General features: G+C 55.2%; 2 protein-coding genes and 1 non-coding gene across 3 annotated transcripts in view; 1 reads left to right on the forward strand and 2 right to left on the reverse strand.

The window, feature by feature from the left end:
- GRIN2D (glutamate ionotropic receptor NMDA type subunit 2D) overlaps positions 1-11,676 on the reverse strand; it is a 28,521-nt gene extending 16,845 nt beyond the window's left edge. The window contains 2 exon segments of the mRNA XM_090047460.1: positions 316-9,351; positions 10,783-11,676. Coding sequence (XP_089903586.1) covers positions 316-690 — 375 coding nt within the window. The 5' untranslated portion in view covers positions 691-9,351; positions 10,783-11,676.
- Positions 11,677-16,325: 4,649 nt separating this feature from the next.
- On the reverse strand, positions 16,326-16,515 carry LOC149863758 (U2 spliceosomal RNA). Its single transcript, XR_016442782.1, has one exon. It is a non-coding gene; the product is annotated as a U2 spliceosomal RNA (small nuclear RNA).
- A 216-nt stretch (positions 16,516-16,731) lies between these two features.
- On the forward strand, positions 16,732-22,547 carry KDELR1 (KDEL endoplasmic reticulum protein retention receptor 1). The gene is made up of 5 exons (XM_090047700.1): positions 16,732-16,973; positions 18,596-18,696; positions 19,411-19,569; positions 20,364-20,616; positions 21,586-22,547. Exons 1-5 carry the CDS (start codon positions 16,883-16,885, stop codon positions 21,618-21,620), a joined length of 639 nt encoding a protein of 212 aa, XP_089903826.1. The 5' UTR covers positions 16,732-16,882; the 3' UTR covers positions 21,621-22,547.
- Positions 22,548-22,650: the final 103 nt, after the last annotated feature.

Here is a 22,650-nt window from a genome sequence, read left to right on the forward strand (position 1 = left end):
CTGCAGATCTGTTTCCTGGCTCCTACCCCCAGACTGGCTTGTTCTTGGACCTCGCTCTGTGGATTGTCCTTCGGATTTGGTAACTAGGCTTCTGATCCCCAGCTTCTGACCCTGGCTTGGTATTTGGCTCCTGACTTCCTGACCCCTACTGCAACCATCCCTGATCACACTCCTGGCTCTAACTACTAGGCTGCCTGGCCTGGTGGACCCTAACAGACAGGAATAGGGTTGGGTTGGGTTTGGCTGAACTGGAGCTGTTCTGGGTTGTGACTGGAGCACGTAGGGCAGGAGAGGTGCCAGGGCCCCACCACTCACCTTGGGTGTGAGAACAATAGCAGATCCCCCGTTGATGCCAATGATGGGCACAGAGGTCTGGGCTGAGATGAAATCGAGGATCTGGGCCACAGCCTCAGCCCTTGTGTCATCCTCAAAGACCACACCATGGATGCGCAGGGAGGAGAGCACGTCACACAGGCGCACGATCAGGCTTCGCGGATTGGTGTCATTCAGCAGCACTGAGACAGGGTTCACCTCCAGTGAGAAGTTGCGGAAGGCGGTGGGTGATAAGCGGGCACTCTCGGGGGCATAGGAGGAGCCACTGAAGATGATGGCCACGTTGAGCGAGCGTGGCCCATCTGGGCGCAGGTCCAGGAAGGGGCTGGCACAGGCCAAGGCCAGAACAAAGAGCATCCTAGCGGCAGCGGGGAGGCCGGAAGACAGGCTCATCTCGTAGGGACTCACAGACCCCCCTGCAATGGGGCAGGGGGTGGAAATAGCCATGGGAGAGGGGAAAGGGAAGAAAGGAAGGTTGCAGGGGGTGGGAGAGGAAGTGGGGAAGGAGATGAGAGGCAAGAGAGTTGGGAGAGAGAAGGGAAGAGAGAGAGAAATTGAAGCCCAGGTGACTCTGCCCAGCTCCATACCAGCCCTGAGGCCTGTGAGACCCGCTAACACCTCTGCTCATGGGCCCAAAATGGCCAAGATGCAGGCCTCGGTCCCCTGTAAGGAGGCCTGGCTGTGAGGAGAAGCGTGCAAGGAGGCATCTGGTTCCCAGGGAATGAGAAACAAGGCTCTTGGATCCTTCCCCTGCTCCACCTGATATCATGAAGAGACTGGGCCAGGTGGTCCTGGGGGCTGGTTCAGGGCAGGGCAGGGGAGCAGTCCAGGTAGATGGGCCCATTGGACTACTCTGGCCAGGGGTCTGGTCAGGCCCATGGCTGCCCTGGGCAAGGAGCCCGTGGCACCGGGCAGGAGGAGAATGCTGTCCAACCTTGACGAAAATGCAGGCAGCTGAGCTGGGGCCAGTGCTGATGCATGCAGTCCCAGCTTGGCAGGGCCCCAACGTAGGGAGGGCCAGCCCCACCCTGCCACTGCACCCCAACCCCCACAGGCCCTCGCTTCCACCTGACCCTGACCCTGACAGTTCTGCCCCATTTCCTCTGGGGACATCCCTCAGGTCCCCGATGCAGCCTCGTCCCCCAGGAGAGGTACTGGGGGAGGGGACCTGGCCACCCAAATCCCACCAGCCCCTTCCTCTTTGCCTGCAGCCTTGTCTCAGCTGCCATCTGTCCAGGGTGTGAGTCAGGACTCCTGGGTTCTCTCCCTGATTTGGGAGGAGGGTGGGGTCTGGTGGACTAGAGCAGAGCAGGTGCTGGCAGCCAGGGTACCTGGGTTCTGTCCTGGCTCTGAGAGGGGCATGGAGCCTGTTGGGGCATGCCAGTCATGTGGTATAACACAAGTTTCTCTGATGTTTGGGGCTGAGGGAGGGAGGCAGAACCCAGGTGTCTGGGATCCCTCCCACCCAGGGAAGCCCCCTCCCTTATTCCCTCACTCCCATAAGCCAGTCAGTCCCCATTGCTCCTAGAGGGGAAAGCCACTCCCCCTCACCCAGTCAGACCCCCCTGCCCCACTACAGCCCTACAGAGGGAGAAGACCTCAAGCCACATCCCAGGGGTGTGGCACAGAGCTGAGGCTTACGCAGGGGCCAGCGCTGCTCCAGCCCACACTGTGCCTGCTGGGCAGGGGCCAGGCTCAGTGTCCTGCCTGGGCTGCTGGCACGTTCCTGGGGCGCCGCAGCTGGTTGGGCTGGGGAGGGGGGCTCGCTCACACAAGGTCCTCATTAGCAAAGTAAACTGCTGGGCCTGATTACACACCCGGGAATAGAAACACTTCTGCTGATTGTCAGCTCCGGAAATTACTGCTCGGAAAGACAGTGCGCTCCATCCCCCTTGCTTAACCCCTCCACTGCCACCACCTGACACACTCCCCCCTCCCTCCTGGACAGCCCACAGCCCAGCCAGCCTTGTATGGATCAGCACCATGGACTGGTACCCTGGTCCTGCCCTGCCCTCACCCAACCCACAGGCCCACTTAGCCCTGTGCCCATTATGGACATGCCTACAAATATTATCAGGTCTCCCCAAACTTCTGAAAAGACCAACCTCCAGTCCCATAAATTCTGCCCAAGCAAACACATTGTTTGTCTCATGCATGTGTGCATGTGTACATACCCATACACACACATGCATACCCGCGTGCACACGCACACACTCACCCATCCACCCACCCTCAAATATTTTATTTTCTCTACAAGATACTTTTCACCCCATACAAACACCCCTGAAAACTGTAAATTGAAACAGACAGAAAACTATATACAAACACTCCTCACCTCAGAAATCCTCTACATACAGCTGTTTCAACACCAGTGAACCTCCCAGACACACCATCACTACACACAACCAGTTCCCCACAATGTTAGACTGATGCATATGCACGCATACAACTACACACAAATGCACCCCCTGTACTTCCCCACCCACACACCAAACTACCTTAAAGATGGATAGACAGATATATATAATTAATACAGCATTCAAAGGTACAAATGTCCTCCACAATGCAGCCTGACACAAGATCGAATATACTACACAAACACATGTACACCATCCCTTTAATACAAAAACACACACACATGTTCTTCTGGACACACACCCTGAAAAAACATGCACAGAGATCACATTAAAACCTTAAGGATGAATATATATCCCATGGGAATAACACACAGAACCAAAACTCCCACCATGCACAGACATCCACTCACTGCTACACCCCACCCCACAAGATGACCCTCAAAGAATACCCACACCCACTGAAAACAATACACCAACACTCTGCACCCCCCCCACCCCACACACACACTCAGAATTCAGATACCCCGTAAATAACACTGACATGAAACACTCTCGTGAGACATGCACAGCTGCCCAAACAGCACACAGCCACACCATAAAAGCAACTCCCCATTCAGGGACACTCCTGTGCCCCTCTCCACACTGAGCCTCCACAGCAAACCAGACAGCTTCCCCAAAAACAGCACATGCTGGACAGAACAACACAAGGAGCAACAGGAACACAGCTACCCTGCACAGCCAGCCCCTCCACCCACAGTCCCCAAGGGGTGGGGGCCACTTTCCAAATGGGAAGCTGATGCTGGGAGAAGGGTAGGGACATGAGCATGGTTACCCGGTAGGGTGGTAGCAGAGCTGGGGATTGAGTCCAGAGCCTCAGAAAAGTGTTTTGCCTAGTAGGCCATGCTGACTTCCCACAGCTTGAAAACCCATCAACCTGCCAGGACATGTGACAGGCCCCAGCACCAAGGTTTGCTCCTTCCAGATATACGACAGTGCACATGGAAAACATATGTGTGTGCATGCAAGCAAACATCCACAGACCTCACACCCCTCAGTGAGTTGGGACAGAGACCAGGTGCTTGGCCTCCACCCCCTGCTCTAGCCCACTTGACACTATTTCCATTGCTGGGATAAACCCCAGTGACCTCCTGCCCAGAACCCTTTTCACTGCCTTGCTAGGCAGCCTGCCCCTCTTCTTGATTCCTCATTCATCTCCCCATACTCCCTGCTCCTGCCCCCTCCCTGCCCCCCTGCTCCTGCCTGTCTCTCCACTTCCCGCTCCTGCCAGAGCGTATTGATTTCTCTGCCTTTTCGAGCTCTACCCCCTGGGGCCGCGTCGCCTCTTTGTCCTTCCTCCCTTTCATTTTTCCCTGTCTCGTTCTCTCTCTTGCGCATGTCTCAGCGGTGGAGAACATGGAAATGTACACGGCCCTGGGGTGATGGGGCAGCCTGCCCCCCCCAGCCCCTGTGCCCTGCACTGGAGGCAGCTGCATCTCAGTGCCCAGTGAGAAGGTCCCTGTATAACCAGTCCCCTGATGTGCCCCACCTCAGAGGCAGTTGCGGCTCAGTGCTGAGTGGGGGTCCTAGGGACAGGCATGTGCCTTGCTCATGGTTGTGCAGTGAGGGGTCTCACAGCCTCCCCTTTACCCTCCCTCCCCATTTCCTGGACCCCACTCAAGAGGCTGGTGCAGCAGCTGCAGCTGGTTCAGCCACAGCCCCCTGCTGCCGCTCCCAGCAAGTCACCACTCACGCCTCCTCCCCCAGGGCCACTGGAACCTTTTTGTAAATGCCTATTAAAGGGTTATTCTGGGAAATGCCTATTAGAGGGTTATTCTGCAAAGGGGCGGAGGGCAGAGTCCATGGGGAAGAGGAGAACACACCCATAGGCACCCTGAGAATATGAGATGGATGGGGAGACATGCAGTGGAGGGAGGGCAAACAGGTGGTGGGAAAGACAGGCAGAACATCAAAGGGTTGGATAGGGTAACAGGTACAGGGGATAGGTGAGAAGAAGCTACTATGTGCTGAGCTGTCTGTGGGGTGTTGCTAGATGGTGAACATGTACGATGGGTCTAGGAATGGCCCATAGTGTCACTGTGGGCCCAATCTGAAGATGAGTATCTACACATGAAAGCACATTTAGGAGGGTTGTAGGCACAGTCTGTGGGGGATCAAGTTACTATGTGAAAGTGAATTACACCTTTATGCAGATCCAGTCTTAAGAGGCATAGAAAGTGAAGATACAATGTAAAAGCATGTTTAGGAGGGTGTTTGAGCACAGTTGGAGAGGGTGCTCCTACAAGCTTAAGAGGTGTGTATACACTGTGAAGTATATTTATGTTGTGTAGATAGGGTGAAAGTATGTAGCTTTACACTGTAGATGTGCTGCTACAGTCTGCAGGCAAGTTTACAAAGTGGGACTACAGTGTGGAAACATCAGTACAGCATGAATGACTGAGCATGAGGGTGCAAAAGCACTGCCTGAGCTTGTCTGATTGCAGCCTGACATGCATTTATTATGGTGTGTAGATATTATGGAAAAAAGGGTGTAACTACACAATAAGAATATGTTGGTCCAGGCTGGATATGTAGCTACACCTTGGACAGTTGTTGGTACAGCTGAAGGGTATTTATAATGGGATGTAGGTGCATGACAAAAGGTTGTTGCTACACTGAAAATGCACAGGCACAGCCTGAGAGTGTATTTGGGTGTGCAGCTGCACTGTGAAGGTATATTAATGAATATCAGTAGGTATTGACTAAGGCTATGAAAGTGTGCATGTGTATGTATATGACCAGACAGGATATGTATAAGGGTGTGTAGGTACAGTTTGTCAGCACATCAGTACAACCTGAGAGTTTAGTTACAAAAGAAAGCTGCAACAGCATGCAGGTGTGTAGGCATAGTTGAAAAATAGCTTTATAAGCATGTGTAGCTACAGTATGTCAGTGGGTAGGTACCACTCAAACATATATTTTAAGAAGTGTGCAGCCACAGCATGGCAGTGTGTAGCTACCGGCTGAGAATGTATTAATGAAGGTGTGCAGATACAGTCTGAACATGCATATCCCTTTCACAGCACATGGAGTATCTGCTTCTAAAGACCCCCTTTCTGTATACAAGTGTAATAGGAGCATCATGCTGCAGGTGGAGCTGTGATATATTGAGTGGAGTGGATTCAGGGAGTGGATTACACACCATGTTGGCGATGTGTACACTCCCATTGTACTGTGCAAGCACAGTTATACTTTGCTGTCAGCTACAGGTGACTCTGACTGACATCCCTGACTGAAGCATGCCAAAACCTCCCAAGCTTTCTGGTGTGACAGCCTTCCTTCCATGAGGCAGTAATGCCCTGGTAGGAATCTTACACTGGTAGGAAGGAAGTGGCTGTTGTGTTCTCACCTGGATACAGTTGAACTAGGAGGAAACACAGGCCACTGTGATGTTCATTATCCCACCTTGGGGTAGAAGCTGCAAATTCCAATTCAGGTCCCAGAGTTTAAATTCAAGTAGGTTCAAGTCTGACTGTGCATGTAACAGTGCCTGTTTCTGGACTTCCAGGCATGCGTGGGGATATATTCCACCCAACAATGCCCCTCACGTCTCCTGTCCTTCTTGCTAGGACAGTGGGGGAACAGTAAGAACCAGGAATCCAGGTGTCTTAGGACAGGGCCAACCTTAGAGACTGTAGAACCCAGGAGTCCAGGTGTCTTGAGAAGAGGGAGAGATGAACTTAAGGATAAGTGTGGGTGTGGTCACAGGACCCAGGAGTCCATGTGACCTCAGAGGATGGTGTTGGAAATTTTCCTGGGGTGAGGCAGGGAGCAAGGGAAAAGGAATTAAAGAAAGTCCTTAGAGAAGGAGGAATGGGGACCAGATTCTAGCTGAAGACAGCTGTTCAATCATATCTAGTCAGCCTTTTCCCCCACCCCACAGGTCCTTGGATAAGAACAGTCTGGAGACAGACCACAGCAGCCCTTGACAGTTAGATCGTAGACTGGTATGTGTGTGCAAGCACATGCACACACTCACACATAGAGCAGGGCTTGTCCCCTCCAGCAGGGGGCAATAGGGACACATGCACACATGCGCGTGTGCACACACACACCATTACGTGCACACACACATATGCACACAGCCAGAATTCTCCTACCCTGGAATACCAAAACTCTGCAACAGTCGGGGCAAATATTAGATAAAGGCAGACAGACCGGCAGAGACACACAGATCCCCAGATAAAGCATTGCTCAGAACACCCTGACAGAGACAGTCAAAACCACCATGATCACCTGCATGGACAAGCAGACAGACATAGGTACAGAGACCCACTGCCAAACCAATGTTGAAACAACCCTGGCTAGACACTCCCACTCTACCCCTGCCACTAGAGGCAGTTAGCTCCAACACACCCAGACAGATAACCCCTCGCTCATACAATTACCCAGACCTGAACAGCACCAATCCCAAAACAGACACACATGCTCAAGCACACACAAAAGATGCATGGACACACCTTGCACACGCCTTCAGTCCACTTCAGTGCATGCATAAAATCACGTCCAGCACCCTACCACACACACGGACTCCCATGAAAACAGTCAGCTCCTATTTCCCACTCCACAATCAGCATCGACATACACAGACAGATAGTTGGACCCAAAACTCACTTGCTTACACCCACAGCAGGGCAACTCTCAGTCCAGAAGGGGCAATGCAGTGAGCACTGGCACATGTGTGCATACACACTCATGCAGAGTGGGGACAGTTCTGATCTCACCAGCAGGGGCAGCATCTCCCCTCCCCCCCCACCTCCACAAAACACAAACTGTGATACAGTGTCTCCCCACCCACCCTGAGTTTAAATCCTCTCCATACAACAATCTCATCCCCTCCACCCCACCAAGGTGCTGAATTCCAGAATCCTCCCCGTGGGGTTAGGCAGGAAGAGGACCTGGACACCGCCCATCCATGCTGCTGGGTAGGGCTGTGTGTTTGCAGTGGAGGGTGGGAAGTGGTATCTTCCTTCCCAGCAGCAGCAGTTACTCCTTTGTCCATCTAGACCCAACAGGGAATAGTAGAAAGGGACCCACAAACCATGATGCAGACCTCTGTGATCTCCCCTACCCAGGGAAAGATCTGCCTACTCCCACCCCTGGGGCTGGTTGTTCCCTTTACCCCGCCCACAGTGTATAATGCTGTCTGCAGGCTTTCTAACCTTCCCCCACCACACCAGGGGGCCTGAGACAAGGAGGGCACATGTGATGGGAAGCTGGGAGCCAGGACTCTTACATTCCAGCTCTGCTCTGGGAGGGGAATGGGGTATAGTGGGTTAGAGAAGAGGAGGACTTCTGGGTTCTGTCTCTAGGTTGTTTGGGTCTTTGTGTCTTTCTCCTCTCTGTGCCTCAGTTTCCCTCTTGTAAAGTGGGCACCGTGCTGCCACCTTGAAGGAGCCTCCTTTCCCCACCTGATGAGCAGTGATCAGGTGACAAACTGTTCCTGTTTTTTCTACTGCCATTCAAATCCCTCACATATGCACACTTACCTATAATGACCAGTAATATGGACCCCCTCCCCAAGCTCTCAAGGTCTTGGTAGGGGCTGCCTCTCTATACAGACTGGCTTCTCAGTACCAGGTCCCCAACCCAAACCCCTTCCAGGTTCAGGGCTGGGTATATTGACTGCTGCTTTTTGTATGGGCCACTCCAGCCCCATGGAGCCCATAGGACCCAATTATACAGACTGTTCAAATGGACCATTCCACCCACCTCTTCTGAGGGAACCTTCTTGCTTAGAGACCAGTTATATGGACTACTTTTATGAACACTTGTTTCTGCTTCCGTAGGGACCAGTTATACAGACTGCTCATACAGGTGGTTCCACCACTTCAGCACTCCCTTTCACTCAGCGACCAATTATATGGACTGACCCATCTCCATAGCACCCCCACTCATAGTGAGACCCATTACATGGACTGATCCATCCCCAGTGACTCTTCCTGTGTAAAACATGGGTTATATGGACTAGTTTCATGCTATCCACCTTGGAAATCCCAGCTGATGCTAAGGGTTGGTTTCTCCCTTTGCTCATTGGCACATGACAGCCTGCCTGCATAGTCTTCTTCTATATGCACTGGAGTAGATATAAGGACTGCTGTGCAGATCTGAAAGAAGCCCTGCTTGTCTCTCTCATATGCACTGAGCCCCCAGTCCCCTCCAAAGGCCATGTCCCTTGCAGAGCTATTCTTCAGCTCCTCTGCAGTTTGCTAGAAAGATCACCAAGGGTACATGGACCAGCTGAGTCTAGAGACTGTTCCTCTGGGTGCTTGGGCAGTTGAGTCAGTGTGGGAAGGAGAGGGACCTTCCCACACACCCCTGGGCATTAAACAACCATGCAGCCCTAGAATACAGACCAGACCACAGTGTGGGGTCAGCTAGGCTTGTTTCCCCACAATCCTTCACCTCTGTAATGCCCCCATGCTTTGGTGCTGCCTACAGGGATCCCCAAGTCTCAGTGCTACCCTGGCTAGCATGTTGGGGAGACTGTGCCCAGCCTTGAGCCTGCCTCTGGGGAGGGGATGGGGCCAGGGAGAGCTGGGAGAGAATCTGAGACCCCTAGGGGGAATTGAGATAGAGTGGGGACAAAGAAATCGTATGTGGCCTGGGGGTGGGGTGGAAAGAGCATCATGGAAGAAACCATGAATGGACAGATGGATGGAGGAATAAAGGGAGAGATGGATGGCAAGATTGGGGGTTTAGATAGATCAGAGGGATGGAAGAGGTACATGGCGGATGGCAGGGAAGAGAGGCGAATGGATAGGTGGGTGTGTAGGGGGATGGATGGGGGGTGGACAGATGGACAGATGATAGGAGGGTGTGGGGATGGAGAGATCAAGAGAGGAGGAGACAAGGGGAAGCTTTGCTGGAGGAGAGACATTCTTGGAGCTCCCTGGGAGCCAAATCGCTTCATCACAGCCGCGGACACCCCCCCCCCCGGGGCAATGCCCAGCCAGTGCTCTGGGCTAGTCCACCTGCAGAATACTAACAACAGCCGGGTGTGCGTGTGCCTTTGTGTCTCTGTCTGCTGGGGGAGGGTGCATGGGGGGGGGGTCTGTAAAGGGGTCTCTGGGGGGCTCTGTCTGTCTGTGAGGGGGTCTTCTGGGGTCTCTGTGAGTCTGGGGGGTATCCCTGTGCCCTATGGGGGGCTGTGTATGTCAGGGGCTGGGTCTGTATCTCTGTCTCTGTCTGTAAGGCGGTCTCCTGAGGTCTCCTGTGAGTCTGGGTGAGGCATCTCTGTGCTGTGTCTGTTGGGGAGGCAGGTCTGTGTCGGTGGGGGGAGTCTCTGTGTGTCAGTGGGGGGGCTGGCTGTGTGTGCTGGGATCTGTGTGGGGCTGCGTATATCGGGGCGGGTCTGTGTGTCTGTGAGGGGGGCTGCGTGTGCATGGACTCTGTGTGGGGCTGTGTGTGTTGGGGGTGTGTGTCTATGGTGGGGGTCGCTGCCTCAGTCTGGGAGTCTCTGTGTGTGTAGGGGCTGTGTCCAGGACTGTGTCCGAGGGGGCTGTGTGTGCGAAGGGGACAATGTCTGGGGGGGCTGTCTGCGTATACAGGGGCTGGTTGTGTTGGGGTGCACACACTGATCTACTGGCACACACACTGATCTGTGGGGCTGGTACCTGTGAGGCGGGGGTCTTTGTGGGGATTGTCTCTATATGTGGGGCTGTGTGTATTGGGGATGTCCATCTACAGGGAGGTCTCTGTGTGGGGCTGTGTGCCTAGGAGGGGGTCTCCATGTGTGAGTGGGGGGCTCTGTGAGGGGCTGTGACTGTCGGGGGAGGGGGGGCCAGGACTGTGTGCATGTAGGGGGGGCATCCTCGTGTGCGCTGGGGCTGTCTGGGCGCAGGGGGGTCCCCTGGGGCCGCGCTGGAGTCTGCCTGCCTCCGTGCGTGGGAGGGTCTCCCCTGGGTCAGCGTGTGCTGGGGGGTGTCTCGGTGCCTGTGAGCAGGGGTTGCTGTGCCGTGTCAGCGCGGGCCGGGGGTCTCCCCGGTCTCTGCTCGGGGCTGGTCCCGGCGGGCGGAACAACAGCGTCTCTTACCTTCTCATCACATCTCCGGATCCGGCTGCTCCGCGACCGCCACCGCCACTGGTGGGGGGGCGGGGGGAGACCGGGAGGCCCCCTCCTCCCTCCTGTCCGGGGCTCCCCCTTCCTCCGCCTCTTCCTGCCCGGATCCAGCCGAGTCTAAATCCCCCGGCGGGGCGAGCGCGGAGGCGGCGGCATCGCCCCCCAGCCCTGCCGCGTCCGCCCCCCTGGGCCGGCCCGGCCCGGCCTGGCCCGGCCCGGCCCCGGCCCCGGCCCCCGCCGCGCAGCCTGCGCCGCTTCACATGTTGCTTTCAAAGTTGGGCTGCGAGCGCCGCGGTCCCGGGCGCCGGGCTGGGGGCCGAGCCGGGCCGGGCGGCGGGGGCGAGGGGGGGCCGGGCCGGCTCCTGCCTCCTTCCAGAATCGCCGACGTGCGGAGGCTGTTGTCTCTCCCCGCTCTTCTCTGCGTCTCCGCGTCGCTCCCGGACACGCGGCGGCGGCGGCGGCGGCGGCTGGGTTTTTCCCTCTGCCTTTCTCTGGGTCACCTTTCGGTGGGTGGGCTGGCGCGCTAGCCGGCGCACACACACACCGCCCGATCAGGACACACGCGCGGCGGGTGTAGACATACACACGCGCAGAACCAGACACACACACACCGATCAGGACACACACACAGCCCCACACACACCCCGAGCCCGATCAGGGCACATGAGCGGCCGGTGTAGACATGCATATGCACAGAAAGAGACACACACGCAGCCGTCAGGACACAGGCGCCTCCTTACACAGACACACACACACGCACGCACACGGCGAGCAGGACACACACATGCAGACAGCCGGGAACACGCGCCTGTACGCGCACACACCGCCCGATCGGGGCACACACGCGCCCGCTACACACATTGAGACCGGGACACGCGCGCGCGCACACACTCACCCGGCGCGGGTCATTAGCATTCCGAGCCAGCAGCCGCTCATCCCCATTCCCGCACCCGCCCGGAGCGGGGTTGCGAGGCGCCGCCAGGCGCGCTGCAGTCCCGGCAGCTGGACGCCAGCCCAGAGCACGGCAGAAGCCCTACGGGTCGCCTCCCCATAAATTGGGGGGGGGGGCGGAAACAGAGAAGAGAAATCGCCCCTCCCCCCAACGGAGACGGGGGTCCCTCCGGGGAGAGGAGGAGGGCGGTCCTGGAGGAGGAAATGTGGGTGAGGAGCACTGGCCCCCCCCGACCACTAGCGCGTCTCCCCCGGGTGTAACTCAGCTCCGGGTTTTCCCTGCACCCGCGGATGCAGAGCTGGGACAGAGAGAGAAGACACCTAGGAGAGCCTCCCCCCAGCATCCTAGGGGAGGAGGAAAAGCCTACTGTTTTGACCCTGTTGAGCTGCTGTTTGCTCTTGGAAACTAAACAGAGCTCAAGCAGGTTTGGCATGTGGATGGGTGACTGGCAAGCAGTAAACATGGGGGAAAGTCACTCCTGTCTGGAGCCGATGGGGGGCTCAGTAGGGGGCGTTCTCTCCCAGTCCCAGTCAGTGCTGCAAACCGTGTGTTGGCGGATGCTCACAGGCAGTGCTGACTCCTAGCCCTTTGTAATGGAGTCCCTCAGTCAGCAACAGTAGGGAGCTGTTATCTTCTGGATAAATGCAGCAGGGGGTGCTGTGCTGTTCTGTGCTGTGATGAAAGCCCTCCTGGGACCCTGCTAAGGAAAACCAGTGGCAGTGTGGGGGGTCACCTACTTGATGGGGCTGAACGGGTGAATAAGCCTGGGCAGGAAGGAAGTCATAATGATACAGGGCTTAGAGGCAGAGTTTCCTCTGCAGGTCTGCCCCCACCTCCAGTCTGAGAGGCCTGGACTGCAGCCCTCTGAGATAACAATTAGCAGTAATAGATTCTTATCTTACAGGCAGTGATTTGAACCACAAGATCTAAGGCACAGCAGCCTGGGCCTCTGACTTCTCAGCTGGGGTTCTTATCTTCCCAGGTGCTGCCTCAAAGCCAGCGGTCCACAGCAGGAGCAGTTGTAGACTGTTATATTTTCCTAGGAAGAACCCACTATTGAGAACAATTTGTTCCTAGGGCCTCCTATGCTTTAGAAGTTTTTTTTCCCCAGGTGTTTGCCCACAGCACCATCACATTTGCATCTTTAAGATGACAGGGAAAGTTAACAACCACACCCAGCTTCATACAGTACCTGTGCACATGCATGCGTGCGTACACACACACAAACAGACAGATGCTCAAATACACACAGAGATTCACATAACACATTTACACAATCATACATGTGCACAATTTATACAACACACATTTATACACAGAACCGACTACATAGATTTGCACAATAGACTTGCATAGATACACAGCCACACAACACACCCAAACATGCAGACTTATACCAACTCAGGAGATAGGAAAAGAATCCAGGTGCCCTGGCTCCCAGCACATCTCCTCTAACTCATGAGACCCCATTCCCTTTCTAAAGTGGAAACAGAACCCAGGAGTCCAGATACAGTAGGTTTTAGCACATGTATCGCCCTATCCTTTAACCCAATCAACCCCTGCAGCTCCCTCCCTGAGGCACAGCTTGCCTTGTCAAGACCTCTGCCCCACTGCACAGCACAGTGTACCCCATCTAGACCCTGCACCACTGCCCATAACATGGTCTCTACTGTATCTGCCTCACTCCTGCCAGCATGGTGCCCCCAAAGTCCCTCCACTCCCTGCAACATGGTACCCCCTATCACCCCTCCTTACTCCCCACAGCAGGGGGCCCCCAGGACCTCTGTCCAGCAGTGCTTGCTCTCAGAGGTGCTCCAGACAGTCCTCACACCACCATGGGCGTAGGCATGGGCATGAGCAGAAGACTGCGGCTGAGGCTGGTGGGCAGCGGCAGGGAGCACAGCAGCACAGAGGAACAAAGGCCCTGTTCCTGCTTGTGATGCTCATCCTCCTGTCAGAGGATAAGAGGAATAAAGAAGAAAGGAGGAAAAAATAGACATGACAGGGGGAAAGTCCAATGACAGAGCAGCAATGGGGCCCAGGAGCAGCATATGGAGCACAGGATGAGGGAGACAGAAGATCTACTTGTTAGAACAGGGGCTGGGACCCAGGTTTCATGCCAGCTGTGGGAGAAGAGTGGGGTCTGGTGGGTTAGAATGGAAGACGGGATTCCTGAGTTCTGTCCCAACCCTGGGATAGAAGGCAGCATGGAGTCCCTGGCACCCCCTAGTGGCTGCATGCCACAGGCTCCTGCACCTGTGAGGACTCCTTGGTCTCCAATCTCTGCCTTGTTAAGCCCTCCCTTCCTCCACAGGCAACTGGTTTAAGAGAAGAGGCAACTGCATTTCAGTTTCAGATCTGGTGAGAGATCCTATATAACAAGCCCCTGACATGCCTCACCCCAGAGACAGCTGCATTTAACAAAACCAATAAAAGATGCACAGTTAAGAACATATCTCCAGCCTGTTTAGACTCTCTCTGAAAGCCTCTTAAAAACATCTTGGATTTATTCATTCAGTACCCCCAAATACTGACTTCCAACCTCCCAGCTCTAACCCAACAGAGCTCACTCCCCTCCAAGCACTGGGTATGGAACCCTGGTGTCCATTTCTCTTGTTCTAAACCACGAGATCCCACTCCATTCCCAGCGCTGGTGATGGAACCCAGGAGTCCTGGCTTCCTCCTTCTTTCCCTGCCCCTCCCCACCCCCTGCACTCCACCAGCTGGCTCACTTGTTTGCCATTCCACTCATGTGGATCTGAGTGCATCAGGGAGAGCAGTTAACATCATAATTAAAAAGCGGGGACCCCGGATTGCAAGAAGATCAGCTGCATGATGCACAGAATGGGTAAGGGAGGGTGGAAATGCCCCTGCTGCAGGCCCTCTCCTCAGCATGAATACCCCGCTCCCACCAACCAGTTCCCAGCACCAACCATCCTTGGGCACCACCAGCCTCCTTTACCATCCAAACCCCTGGGCCCACTGTGCTCTAGGGTGTTCATTAATGCCAGTCAAAGGAAAGACAAGAGAGACTGGGTTGTTACTGCAATGGCAGGATGGGAGTCAGACACCTGGGTTCCACCTTGGTTCTGGAGGAGGAGCAGGCTGCCATGGCGGGGAGGGGGGAGGGAGGGAGAGGGACAGGATTCCTGTGACCCCACTTTGGTACGGCAGTGCAGTCAGGTGGCCGAATTTGGGGGGGTGGGCTTGGAGCCCTGCTGCCCGGCATCTCTGGCATGTGCTGTGGGTGAGGTGACCCATCCTGCACTCAGGACCTCAGTTTCCCTAGGCAGACAAGGTTCTTTGGGTATGCGCCCCCTGACGGGGCCCCTGGAAAGGAGTCTCCAGCTAGACTGCCAGCCGGGCCAGGACGGCTGCTGTACCCATTGCTGAGCATGTGCTGCCCTCTGCTGGCCGCCAGGGGTATTGCCGCGTGGCTGACAACCAAAGCTGTGTCCTTTCCCCAGGACAGGGAGCTGAGGCTAGTTAGTGTCTGGAAGACATGTCATGCAGTAGGGTCTTGTTGACTTCAGTTCCTGGGGGCCTGCATGGGCAGGCTTTTCCCTCACTTCCTGTCCCTAACTTTCTACACAGGTATTACACAGGGGGCAGCAGCCACACGTCAGCACTGGGTACATTTGCTGGGTATAGGAGTAGGATATCAGATTTCTTTCAGGGAGTCTGGGAGCAAGGACTCCTGGCTTCTATCCTGGCCCTGGGAGGAGAGGGGATCTGGTGGATTAGAACAAGAGGGAGCCAGGACTCCTGGCTTGTAGCCCACATCTATGAGGGGAGTGGAGTCTGGTGGGTTGTGAGGGGGAGGCCTGGGAGCCAGGGCTGCTCAGACAGGTCCTTCCTTGCTAATGGCTCCCAGTCACAGTGTGGGGTAGGGCAGGGTGACTCAGGACACTGAACACCCCTGCCTGACTGTGGACTCTGCCCTTGCTCAGTCCAAGGGTACAGGGCTGGGCAAGCAGCCTGAGCTCAGAGCTGAGTACAAGGGTAGTAGTACCCCAAGAAGCCTGTGTTGGAAAGGGTGATCTCTTTGCCCCTAGTTGAGATCAGGCACACTTGCTGCATTTCATGTTCTCTCCCCTGTCTGCTGTACCCTTGGGGGGGCTCTGCTCTGCTCTGGGCTGGCAAGGCCCTGCTGGGCAGCTCTCAGGATAAGACCCTGCTGCTATCACCTCCCCAGGCAGGAGGTGGATGGGGGACATAGGGGTCTATCCCCACCTGGGAAGCTGGGATGGGCAGGAGATCTGAGTGCCAGCTCTCTACCAGAACCCAAGTGTCCTCTCTTCCAGCTCCTCTGCTCTATCGCCCTACACCCCCACCCCTTTTCAGGGCTGGGCTACAACCCAGGCCTCCTCTTTTCCAGCCCCGCTGCTCTAAACACCAGCCCCAGCTCCCCTCCCCGAACTGGGATAGATCCCAGGTGTCCGGGCCGCCCCTCCCCTGCTCTATCACTGCACCTCTTCTCCCTTCTCCGAGCAGGGACGGGACCCAGGGATCTGGGCTCCCGCTGGATCCTCTGCTCCAGGGAATATTTTTTTTTTTTTCTGTTTTTTTTTGCACCGGTCCTGGAAGCACTGCAATACCAGGTCAATGCATGGAGTGGATGGAGCACGCTCCGGTTCCACCACCCAATACCAAAAAGAATATGCTCAATATAGACCTCCTATGGAGGACATATCAGAGACAATTACCCTGGGGAGCTCGCCTACGTGGTCACGCTGCTTCCCCCAGGGAATAACCTGATTGACCCAAGCAAGCCCCTTCCTCTGGGCCGCAGGGGCAGGCACAGCTCGCAGCCGGACGCCTGGATTCCCTCCCCGCTCTGGAAAGGGAGTGGGACTTGACATGTAAACCGGGGAGGGAAGCGGCTGGGAGCTCCGCCGCCTGGGTCCCCTCCCCGCGCTGGGAGTGGCTCTCGGCCCGGCGGTGGCCCGGCCCAGCCGGGGGAGGGTCCTACTGTCCCCGCCCCTCGCTGCCGGGCTGGGTCTCGTTCCGCGTTGCCTTTTCCAGGCTGGACAATAAGGGACCCCCCCGCCCCTCCCCGGCCCGGCTCCAGCGCCTGCACTAGCGCCGCCGTCTCCCCTGGGGCCTGCTCTGCTCGGGGCCATGAATATCTTCAGGTTCCTGGGGGACATCTCCCACCTACTGGCCATCATCATCCTGCTGCTCAAGATCTGGAAGTCCCGGTCCTGCGCGGGTGAGAGCGCCTCACGCCCCCTCTGGGACCCCGTGGAGCCCCGCACGGAGCCCTACGCCCCCATGGACACCCCCCCCCCGAGCTTCCCATGGAGCCCTGCACCACCATGGGCCTCTGCTAGCTCAGCCCAGCCCCTGGGTCAGCAGGAGTGGAGTCTGGGGAAAGGCAGGGGGTGCTGGATATTGGGGTTCAGGTTCCTGGGAGCTGGAGGCTGCTCCCTCCGGGGCAGAAGGGACTTCTTCCCAGGACCTGTGAGGCTCCCAGGCAGATTTGTGGTGTAGGCTGGGGAGCCCAGATCAGCTCTCTCCCAATAGACTGCCCCATCGTGGAGCAGGGTCAGTCACCCAGTAAGATGGAGTTGGGGAGGAAGGGGCTGGGGCTGGGCCCTGGGGTGTGGGGGGCAGTGGTTGTGTTTTGGAGTATAGTTGAAACCTTAGGGGGAGTATTAGAGCCCTGATCCCTCTCCCTGGGAGGGGACACCCTGTGAAGTAAATGCCAGCCTCATACCCCTGCCCCTTTGAGATAGGAGCCCTCTGATTCTGAGATCTCAAATAAGTGGGGCTCCTTGGGGGAGCAGGGCTGAGGGTCTTGGGCTGCAATGAGGATTTCTCAGGCAGTGTGATGGGTGATCTCTGGTGCTATGATGGGGCTCCCAAAGCCTGGCATGAATTGAGGAGCTCCCCCCTGTAGTGTTGGGGTACTGGGCAGAGGAGGTGTCTCTGACCCCTGAGGGCTCTGGGCTGTGGGGAACTGGGGTGTCCCTGGGGTATCTGTGCTGTGGGGGGAGGGGAGGAAGGTGGTGACGTGGAACCCGGCAAGGGGCAGGGCTTTGGAGCCTGCTTGGCTCCCTCTTCCCCCCCACATCCTCTGTATTGGGGATCCCCCACCCTGGGTGATGTTCCCTGGACTCACACTCCCCCTCACACACCCTGGGTGGGGACCCCTCAAAGGGCTGGGCATGGGGAAGGTAGAGGCCTGTGGTGTGTGGAGCAGCATGGGGCTGGATTTGGTGGCTTCCCCTGAGCTGTGGCATGATCTCTGGGTAGGAGAACTGGGAAAGGCCCTGGACGGGGTAGGCCTGGAGCAGCCTGCTGTGCCCCCTCACTTTGCAACACAAGCAGCTTTGTTCTTCCCCAGCCCTGCTTGTGCCTTGTACCCCTGGCTCCCACCCTGCTCTCTTCCCCAGCCCTGCCGGTGCCCCTCATTCCCCCCTGCTAGACCTGAGTGGGCTTCCCTCCCAGCTCTGATGGTCCTGAATTCCTGCTTGTTTCCAGCCCCCGTCTCTTCTGCCCTGGGGTTCCCCCTCACTCTGGGATTCCTGATGCCCCACAACCCCTTGGGTGCCCCCATGTTTGTGCCCCCCATAGTCTCAGTTCCCTTCTCCATGCCCTAGCCCCCTCCCACTTCAGTCCCATTCAGGATTTCCAAACACCCCAGACTCTCCTGTGATTCTTTGCATGTCCTAGGGCTTCCCTTCCTGCTCCTCATCCCTCAAAGGCTGCTCCTGGTCCCCTTATAGCCCCTGGGGCTCCCCCCTTGTTCCAGACCCCCCAGGCACCCCAGTCTCTTCTTGGGTCCCCATCTATCTGCCTGTCCCTGTCAGGCATCTCTTCCTCTCGCAGGTATTTCTGGGAAGAGCCAAGTTCTGTTTGCTGTTGTCTTCACTACGCGGTACCTGGACCTGTTCACTAACTTTATCTCCCTGTACAACACCTCCATGAAGGTAATGGCCTGTAGCCTCAGGGCGCTGAACCCCCTCCTAACTCTGGGGTCCCTCTTGGTACCTCTGAGCCCAGATTCTCCCTCTACCTAAGGCTTTTTCCTGCTCCAAGCCCCTGAACCTCTGGAGCTCCAGCACTGCCTTTAGCCCCTCAACATCCTAAGTGTCCCTATGCCCCCCACCCCGCAAAGCTATGCTCCCCTTGAAGCTGTGGGGTCATCTAAGCAAGGATATCCTGGGGGGTATTAAAAGGAAGCATTGAGGGGAAGTACTGTGGGAAGTTACTAAGCTGGATGAACCTGTGGGACAGAATGAGGGTGGGATACTGGGCTGGATGGGCCCTGGGAATGATTTTGGGTAGGGATGGCATAAGATCCTGGGTTGCATGGGCCTGTGGGGCTTATTTGGGGTGCCTGGGAGATGGGCTGCATGTGCCCTTCAGAAGGGGGTGGGCCATGAAGCAGTGGAGAGTGTTCTTCCTCGCTGACCCCCCACTTCCTTTTGTATGTAGGATTTTTCACTGCCAGCCCTAAAAGATGGTGCATTTTTTCCTATGTGGTTTTTAGACCTTCCCAGCTCCCAAAGGCAACTGCACCTCAGCACTGGGCTCTGTGGGGCAGGGTGGTCTGTCTGTGCAGACCCAGGGCTGTGCCAGGGCAGTACTTATGCAGCGGTGGTGACTTCCAGTCCTGAATGCCAGGTTTATCCCTTCTCCAGGTAGTGTACATTGCCTGCTCCTATGCCACAGTCTGGATGATCTACAGCAAATTCAAGGCCACATATGATGGGAATCATGACACTTTCCGGGTGGAGTTCCTAGTAATCCCCACAGCTGTGCTTGCCTTCCTGGTGAACCATGACTTCACTCCCTTGGAGGTAACCCACAGGTGTTCTGGGGGGTGGGGTGGGCATTGCATGACATTCCAGGGGTGGGGCAGCTGTGGAGGGATACTCCCTACCCCAAGGGGCATAGCTAGTGTGTGCCTGCCACATGTGGCTGTCTGTTTCCCCTACAATCTTGTGGCCAGACCACAGCTAGCATGTTGTTCATGTGTGTGGCCTCTGTTAATAGGCTGGGTCTCCCCTCTGGTAACCAGGCCACAGCTGTGGCACTGTTCTACATTGGTGCTTCATGGGTCCTCCTCCTGTTTGGTAGTTGGGTCACGGCTGGGTCATTGTCTAGAATGGTGGGCCACACTAATGCACTGCCCTATCCACTTTATGGTAGCTGGGTCACAGCTGGGGCATTGTTCCAAGTTAGTGCACTGTGGCTTCTGTCCCCTGTCCAGTTGCCAGGCTATGAGGCACCTTGTCAGCAAAGGTGCCCCACCCTAAGGTGGGGTGTCCTTCCTTCTGGTAGCCAGGCCATGGCTGGGGTACTGCCTGCTAGTGTGCCTTATACTAATGTCCTATGGCATCTTTGTCCCTGTACGAGTCAGGATATGTCTTGGCCATTCACCTGCTTTGATGTGCAGTGGCTCCTCTGCTATCTTGCCAGTGGCCACGTGATGTGCTGGTGTCTTTTTTTTGTGGCCCCTGATGTTGAGCATCCCAGGTCTGGTCCCTACAGTGGACCTGTGCCTGGGTTCTGCTTTAACTTGTTTTCTCCATCTCCATCCTCCCCTTCTCCTGCCCCTACCTTGGCTCGTGTGTGCCATGGCTGCCCCAAGATCCTCTGGACCTTCTCCATCTACCTGGAGTCGGTGGCCATCCTGCCACAGCTGTTCATGGTGAGCAAGACAGGTGAAGCAGAGACCATCACCAGCCACTATCTTTTCGCTCTGGGTGTCTACCGTGCCCTGTACCTCTTCAACTGGATCTGGCGTTACCAGTTTGAGGGCTTCTTCGACCTCATTGCCATCGTGGCCGGGCTGGTGCAGACCATCCTCTACTGCGACTTCTTCTACCTCTACATCACAAAGGGTGCGTGCCAGCTGCCAGAGTGGGGTGTGTAGTGCTTGGAGCAGAGGTGACTGAGGACTAGATGTATCCTGGCTCTGGGAGGAGAGTGGGGTCTAGTGGTGAGAGGGGATGGTTAGGGAGTTGGGACTTCTTGGTTCTATCCCAGCTCTGAAAAGGGAGTGGGGTTTGGTGGGTTAGAGCAGTAGTGGAGAGGCTGAAAGGCAGGACTCTTGGGTTCTCTTTTCACCCTGATATTATCTTGCTGACCCAATTTGATTACTCCGCTCTGTGCTTTCATGAGTTATCCTGCACAAGGAAAATGCTAAACTTGTTGCTTGGACTTGTCTGGGTAGTTGGGGCTTCTGGGTTACTTGGGGATCATCTCTTGCAGACATGACCATGGTTGCATTTTGGCCCCAGGGGGCGCTATGCTATTGGAAATGGTGCCTTTCCTGTGAGGCACAGACTTGCTGTGCAGTGCCAGCCTCCATTCCTCCTCCCTGACTCACCTGCTCTGCTCCAGGTGGTTACAACAACCAGTGTTTTTCAACCATGGGTGCCCAAATGAGTGGGCTGTTTTTTAGAGGCGGCTGGTACTTGTAACTGGGTACAGTGAACAGGGCCTCCATTGCCTCTGGTAATCAGGTACCTACATTTTAGGCCTTTGATTCCCTTAATACTTTTCTAGAGCTGTCCTGCTCCACCCCAGAGGTAGCTGTACTGAGTAAAGACTTCTGTTACATATAGGTGCCATGTCCCACCACAGAGGTGGCTGCATCTCGCTACCCTGTACAACCAGTTGCCCTGTCCCCATGTGGGAGGTGACCACATCTTGGTTCAACTGGATCTTGGTGCTGGATGAATGATTTCTACATACACAGCCGGTGTGTCCCGCCCCAGAGGCGGCTGCACATCAGCAGAGAGTGAATATGTAAAATACCTCACTGATATCAGAGAAACTGAAAACCTTTTCTTCCTTCCTTCCTGCAGTTCTGAAGGGAAAGAAGCTCAGTTTGCCAGCATAGTGCTGACCCAGTATCACTGCCCTCCTTTGACACGTGAGGAGGAAGAGGAGGGGAGACTGATCTTACAAACTACAGACACGTACCATTTCTGACACTTTTTTCAGTTTTAGTTTTGTTTTTTGTTTGTTTGTTTTTTTACCAACAAAACCAGCTACAAGCCGAACTGAGCTCTTGTCTTTTCTGTCACCAGGAACTTTTAGCTACTTGAGCAAGAGACCACAGTGATTTGGGTTGAAATAGCGGACGCATCTTTTCTTTTCTTTTTTTTTTTTTTTTATTGTCAAGAAACTGGTCTCTGGGTTTGAGAGTTTGTAGTTTCTGCCTTTTGGATAAAACAGTCCCATCCCATCTCAACCCCTCTCCCTTCTCTTATTTTCCTCTTTTGTTATTTTTATAAAGCGGCCAGGGATATTTTAAATGGGCATCTCCTCTTCCTCTTGGTGAATTCCACTTCTAATACTCCTCCCTGCACCCACTCCTCGGCTGGGTAGATAAAGACAGACAACCTGAGGACACCACTGCCATGAAGAGAGGTTCACCAGCCTGCTGTGCTGATTGCGTGTTCAGAGGTTTGCCAGGTGCTGAAGTGCTGTGTGCTAGCAACATAGGGTGGGGTGGGGGTGTATTTTTTTTAATTCTAAGGGGAAGGCATTAAGCCTCTGGTTCCTTTTGTTATAGATCAGTTTGGGGTTTTTTATTTTGCTTTGAGGTGGGAATTGAAACTCCTGGTTAGTTTATTCCTTTTTTTAATGGCAAAGTGGGTGCGATAATATTAAAAACTCAGATCTCCTCGTTTTGTACATAATTGATGGTTAAGTCCTTGTTCACTTTAAATAAACAGAAAAAACAAATTTCTCTCTTTTTTTTTTATTTTAATTGATTAGTGCCTTTTTGGAAATTTTCAATAAAATAAACTCCTGCTTTGTTTTCCTGTTCTATGTGTATTCACCTCTTTCTGTTTCCCCCTTTGTTTTAATTGGATGCAGAGCTTCTCTTCGCTTCCTGTCCTAAGCTGTTGTGTGGTTTCGTT

Source organism: Crocodylus siamensis, chromosome 5 (assembly GCF_052110815.1).
Source record: "Crocodylus siamensis isolate JL-2025a chromosome 5, ASM5211081v1, whole genome shotgun sequence".
Lineage (NCBI taxonomy): Eukaryota > Metazoa > Chordata > Crocodylia > Crocodylidae > Crocodylus > Crocodylus siamensis.

Bases quoted from the DNA above. Each gene is read 5' to 3' on its own strand.
- KDELR1 (XM_090047700.1), top strand. From the start codon at position 16,883: ATGAATATCTTCAGGTTCCTGGGGGACATCTCCCACCTACTGGCCATC. The intron at 16,974-18,595 runs GTGAGAGCGCCT...TTCCTCTCGCAG, and splicing joins GAAGTCCCGGTCCTGCGCGG to GTATTTCTGGGAAGAGCCAA. The intron at 18,697-19,410 runs GTAATGGCCTGT...TCCCTTCTCCAG, and splicing joins TGTACAACACCTCCATGAAG to GTAGTGTACATTGCCTGCTC.